The sequence below is a fragment of the Trachypithecus francoisi genome, unplaced genomic scaffold (genome assembly GCF_009764315.1).
Source record: "Trachypithecus francoisi isolate TF-2019V2 unplaced genomic scaffold, Tfra_2.0 Lachesis_group11, whole genome shotgun sequence".
Classification (NCBI taxonomy): Eukaryota; Metazoa; Chordata; class Mammalia; order Primates; family Cercopithecidae; genus Trachypithecus; species Trachypithecus francoisi.
The window spans coordinates 116389563-116395562 of NW_022681456.1; the positions used below are offsets into that span (position 1 = coordinate 116389563).

The 6000-nt window shown below is 38.9% G+C and overlaps 1 protein-coding gene across 5 annotated transcripts in view; it reads left to right on the forward strand.

Moving 5' to 3' along the window:
• The window catches only part of RERG (RAS like estrogen regulated growth inhibitor), a 132231-nt gene extending 126487 nt beyond the window's left edge, over nt 1–5744 (forward strand). For all 5 annotated transcript variants that reach the window (XM_033222770.1, XM_033222774.1, XM_033222769.1 and 2 more), the window contains 2 exons: nt 2133–2206; nt 4016–5744. In XM_033222770.1, coding sequence (XP_033078661.1) covers nt 2133–2206; nt 4016–4423 — 482 coding nt within the window. In that variant the 3' untranslated portion in view covers nt 4424–5744. The remainder of the gene's footprint in view (nt 1–2132; nt 2207–4015) is intronic.
• The last annotated feature ends 256 nt before the right edge of the window (nt 5745–6000 follow it).

Genomic DNA, 6000 nt, shown 5'->3' on the forward strand with positions numbered 1-6000 from the left:
TTTCTAGATTTTTAAGAGTTATATCATCTTCTGGAATCAGACAAGTGCATTAGTACACACATACTTGTTTCTGGCCTTTTCCCCCATCTTCACCCTAATATACTGATAGAATCATCTAGAATTCTAATGCTGGATTTATTTTGATGTAGTTTTATTGTTTTCATGGACGCCTTGAATTCAGTTTCACTGGCAAAAATTTCTACATCGATCTGAGTCGTATCTTTTTGTAGGTGATGTGCTTTATTCCCTAAATCCCTTTAGACATTTTTGTCATTGATATCCTTAAATTTTGTTGTAATAGGTTTAAATATGGAACTTTTTCCTCATGTGTCCTGCTAGTTCCTTTACTCTTAAATCTTTCTTTGTTCTCTCACGTAGGGAAATTCTCAGCCGCTACAACCTCAATAATTTCCACTCCCCTACGTATTTTATTCTCTCCTTTGAAGCTCATTTTATAAAGGATACTAAGATTTCTTGTTCTATTATCCATACCTCTTATTAAATTTTACTTTTACATGTTCCTTTGTTTTACTTACTTACACTTACTGACACTTCTGAGAGAGTTCCTCAATCTGACTCTCATCAGATCAGTCATTCATTCAGTTCTTTATTTCTATTATTCTAGTTTTCATACAGAGGAGCACCAGTTGGCACTTATTTTTGACCTGTGGTTTCCATTTTATGTGATGAGGGGCATACTCAGGGTCACCCAGTCTTCTTGCACCTGCTAACTTCTCCTTCCCCTCACATAGCTTCGTGACCACTCTGCTATTGATCCACCAGCCTCCAGCTGGTACTGAGCATCTGCCATTTTTCTGCTTTGAAGAGGCAGCATGAGCAAGAGGACTCCATATAGTTCCACCTCCCCTCCATGCTGCCCAACCCTCCTCTACTTTGGATTACTGTTCCTCACCAATCTGGGGTCTGACCACCTTTTACTACCCCTAGAGTTTCTTATAGTTTTTTTTGTTGTTGTTTTGTTTTTTTGTTTTGTTTTGTTTTGTTTTGTTTTTTTGAGACGGAGTCTTGCTCTTTCGCCCAGGCTGGAGTGCAGTGGCGCGATCTCGGCTCACTGCAAGCTCCACCTTCCGGGTTCACGCCATTCTCCTGCCTCAGCCTCCCCAGTAGCTGGGGCTACAGGTGCCCGCCACCACACCCGGCTAATTTTTTTGTGTTTTTAGTAGAGACGGGGTTTCACCATGTTTGCCAGGATGGTCTCGATCTCCTGACCTCATGATCCGCCCGCCTTGGCCTCCCAAAGTGCTGGGATTACAGGCGTGAGCCACCGCGCCCGGCCAGTTTCTTATAGTTTTACATCATTTGGCAAGAACCATTCAACTCCTGGTATTATCTGTTACATTTCCAGAGTTGAGGTTTGAAAGGAAATTGGTAGCTTCAGTTGGTATGTTATCTTGTTAGAAACAGCAGTTTCCAGAAACTAGATTTTTAGAAGCACCAAGGCATTTTGTGAAAATCACCTTCTCAATTGACATTGTAGAGGTCTCATTATAGAAGGAAAAGAGCACCAGGGACCTGTCTTTTCAGAAAAATAAAATGGAATCTTCAGAGGAAAGGATAGGGCCAGGCATGGTGGCTGAGGCCTGTAATCCCAGCACTTTGGGAGGCCAAGGCAGGAGGATCACTTGAGGACAGGAGTTCAAGACCAGCCTGGCCAACATGGTGAAACCTCGTCTCCACTAAAGATACAAAAATTAACTGGGTGTTGCGGCAGGCACCTGTAATCCCAGGTACTTGGGAGGCTGAGACAAGAGAGTCGCTTGAAACCCGGGTTTCAGTGAGCTGATATCGCACTACCGCACTCCAGCCTGTGCAACAGAGCTAGGCCCTGTCAAAAAAACAAGAGGAAAGGATAGGGTAGCAAAGATGCAAAGAGATTCCCCCTATTCTATACTCTGAAAGTTGGCAGCACCCATGTTAGAACTTGGTATGCCCGGGAGCTAAGTATGAAGATTCTACATTTTTGCACATCCATCCTCTCCTTCCTAGACTACACAGTTCCTTATGCTGTAAAATCAGGAATACTTTTCCCATGCCCATTTTCAGTTTTAAGGATCAAATTAAATCTTGCATGTATTTACCTTTTTGCCTTTTTTATTTGCTCATTCCCTTAGAATCAACCTACCGACACCAAGCAACCATTGATGATGAAGTTGTTTCCATGGAGATACTAGACACTGCTGGTCAGGTGAATAAAGAGTTCAGCTAAAACATTTTTCTGGATCAAATAAAACTGAGAAATCTATGCTATGAACAAAAATAAGGCACTTTTCTTCAACTAAATTTTGCATGCCTAAAACGTTTTTCTCTAATTAACTAGTCATTTTATATATTAACGTATTTGTAAATATCTGTATGTGCATCCTTATGCAAACTGCCCAGTGTTTCAAGAGGGTTTTGAACATACTATAATATTCACATATCATCTAGGTTAGACTCACTCACCTATATTTTGTGGCATACCAAGATATTAATAAGTTTTCATGGTCAAATGTGTTTTGAAATGCTCAAATGAAGTTAAACAGGTGTCTTTACTGAAAGAATTCTCAAAACCTCTAACATGCGTATGTGTGAGTCTTTAAGAAAGAGATTTAATATATATTGTATTCTAAACTTACATGATGTCATATAAGTTTGTTTGTTTCAGAATACTTTATTTTAGGTGTCTTTCTTGTAGTATTCAGTATTAGGTCAGTCACTTCTGAGATTACAAAAGGGTTCATAACTAGGTTTAGTTTTCAGGTATAGAAACGGCCACTGGCGGGGCACAGTGGCTCCCACCTGTAATCCCAGCACTTTGGGAGGCCGAGGCAGGAGGATCATGAGGTCAGGAGATCGAGACCATCCTGGCTAACACGGTGAAATCCCATCTCTACTAAAAATACAAAAATTTAGCCAGGCGTGGTGGCAGGCACCTGTAGTCCCAGCTACTCAGGAGGCTGAGGCAGGAGAATGGCGTGAACCCCGGAGGCAAAGCTTGCAGTGAGCCCAGATCGTGCCACTGCACTCCAGCCTGGGCAGCTAAGTGAGACTTCATCTCAAAAAAAAAAAAAAAAAAAGAAATGGCCACTGGAATGACAGAAAGCTGAAGTTTTCCATGGTACTTTATCAATGACCTGTGACACCCAAAAAGACATGAATCAAAGTGTTTAAACCAAGAAATGTTCTCGAAATGAATTACCCACTTTTGCATCTCATCACCACCTACTTATTCTCTGACCTTCACAGAGCACTGATTCTGAAGAGAGGCAGCAGGGAAGTGCATGCCTCCAGAAGTCATCTGAACCTGGGAAAGCAATGCTTTTTCAAATCCTACATGCCACTTTCCTATGAAGGAGTGATAACCCACTTTGAGAATCAGTTCTATAATAGAGTTTCTGTCATTGGTACTACATGACATTTTGGGGGCTCTGACATAGGAAAAGAAGAAAAGCCAAATCCTTTAGCATTGAGTTGGATTCTCTAAATAGTTTGTCACAGTTTTACTGGAAGCTAATTGTCTATAATCTGAAGAAAGAGAAAATTAAAACAAACAACAAACCAAAAGAGTAATAAACAAACCAAAATGGCATCTTGCTAAATTTTGACTCTAACTATGATACTTAAAAGCTGGGATAGGGGCTGCTTGTCTGTTAAAAAAAATGCTAATTCCTTAATTGTGATGAAAAGTCTCAAAAGTGATGTGCTTAACTAAGATTATAATTTCTTTTTAGTTCTTGTGATTACAGATTTAATGATATGGCAAGAAAAAAAATAAAAGCAGAAAGGTAAAATCTGTTGAATTAGAAAATATTCAGTTCCCTGAAATATGTTGAGATGAATAAGTAATTAATGTATTTAAAACTTATTCAGAAGGTTTGTACAATTAGAGTACCACGACATTTTAATGACTTTGGATATAAAGAATAGTAATTAAGGGATTACTCTCAGCATTACCAGCATCCATCTATTTTGATTATTTCCAGGTCTCTTGACGGCCATTTTTCTTTGCCAACAGGAAGATACCATTCAGAGGGAAGGACACATGCGATGGGGGGAAGGCTTTGTGCTGGTCTACGACATTACTGACCGAGGAAGTTTTGAGGAAGTGCTGCCACTTAAGAACATCCTAGATGAGATCAAAAAGCCCAAGAATGTGACTCTTATCTTGGTTGGAAACAAAGCTGACTTGGACCACTCCAGGCAGGTTAGCACAGAAGAAGGAGAGAAGCTGGCTACAGAGTTGGCTTGTGCTTTTTATGAGTGTTCTGCCTGCACTGGAGAAGGCAACATCACAGAGATATTCTATGAGTTGTGTCGAGAGGTGCGTCGCCGGAGGATGGTGCAGGGCAAGACGAGGCGACGCAGCTCCACCACGCACGTCAAGCAAGCCATTAACAAGATGCTCACCAAAATCAGTAGTTAGGCAGCCCAGCTGAGGTGGACCACATAATTGGAAACACTCTTCCCCTGCTGTTCCCCTTTCAAAAATAAAACGAAATATTGCATTCTTTGTTTTGATTCTGGGAAATGTTTGGGCTTCCCATTGTTCCTAGCCTCCCGTAGGTTGGGAAGTTTTAGCGTGTTTTATGCAATTTCAGTGCTAACAACTTCTTCCTTTCCTGCTTGAATAAAGATACACTCTAATGGCATTTGAACATGTAATCACCAGAGATTCTGAAATGACTGGTTTATATTAAGCTATTTTTAGGCATCTTCACCTTGCTTAAGTAGGTTGAAGTTTTTTCAAAGGCATTTAAAAATTCAATTTCTTGTCAGATACTACAAATAATTGTCTTAAAACTCTAAGATAGCAGAAAATACAGGAAAAACACAGGAGAAGAAGCTGAGCTATTGGAACAGGAAGTAGAAAGAACTCTAGTTTCTGTCTGAAGTGAAGATTTTCTGAATTATCTAACATCATTTAGGTTTTCTTTAACATTTTATTTTGTTCTTAAGTTCAAGCATCTTCTCACTAATGTTTTTCACTATAACAGATAATTCGTTTCAATTTGAGTTGGTTCTCTCAATGATCTGTTGATCATTACACCCTAATTCTCCTTCCGTGGCTCAAACAGTATTTTTGCTATAACAAAGGCAGCAGGAAATTCAGACCCTGCTGGGCCTTTATTCATTAAGTCAGGGTGATGTAAAAACATTGGAAATCTTTTCACCAAACCCTGACTTTATCGAATGCTAGTAGAAGATGTAGAATTAGAGACATCTTATTTGTTTATCACCTTAGCAGAAAAACCGTAGTCCAAAAAACAAGAAAATTAAGAATGGAGCTTAACCATGCCTCCATTGGGAAGTCTAGGCTTTGAGTCAGTACAGTAAGAAAAATTAGCCTCTGATTCATTAAGTCTGCCACATAACTTGTTTTGATATTTTGGATACATTAACTCACTTAGGAAAATTCAGAAAACAATGAGTGATTAAAGTTCATTACAGCTGAATAAATGTGTCTAAAACAGATTCTTGTATTCTGAAAGTACAGTCTACAACTGATAAAACTTTGTGATTCTTTTATCCCCCATTATGCCCCTATACACCAAGATTTGGGTACTTTATTTTAGTAGAAAATATATATCTTTTACATATGTATGTATTTATAAATGCATAGATATATGTATAAAAATTTGTAAGAGTTGGAGGCATTAATTCACCAATGCATTTGGACAACTTGGTGTAACTGACTTTATTTTATGTGACTATAATAAAAAGCATAATTTTCTCATTCTATCGTATTTGGGTAATCTTTCTTGTGATAACATGAAACAATTATAATTTGAAGGGAGACACGAGGAGACAACTGAACTGCAAAATTGACAAATCATATAGATGTAGAATTAGAGACATCTTATTTGTTTATCACCTTAGCAGAAAAACCGTAGTCCAAAAAACAAGAAAATTAAGAATGGAGCTTAACCATGCCTCCATTGGGAAGTCTAGGCTTTGAGTCAGGTACAGTAAGAAAAATTAGCCTCTGATTCATTAAGTCTG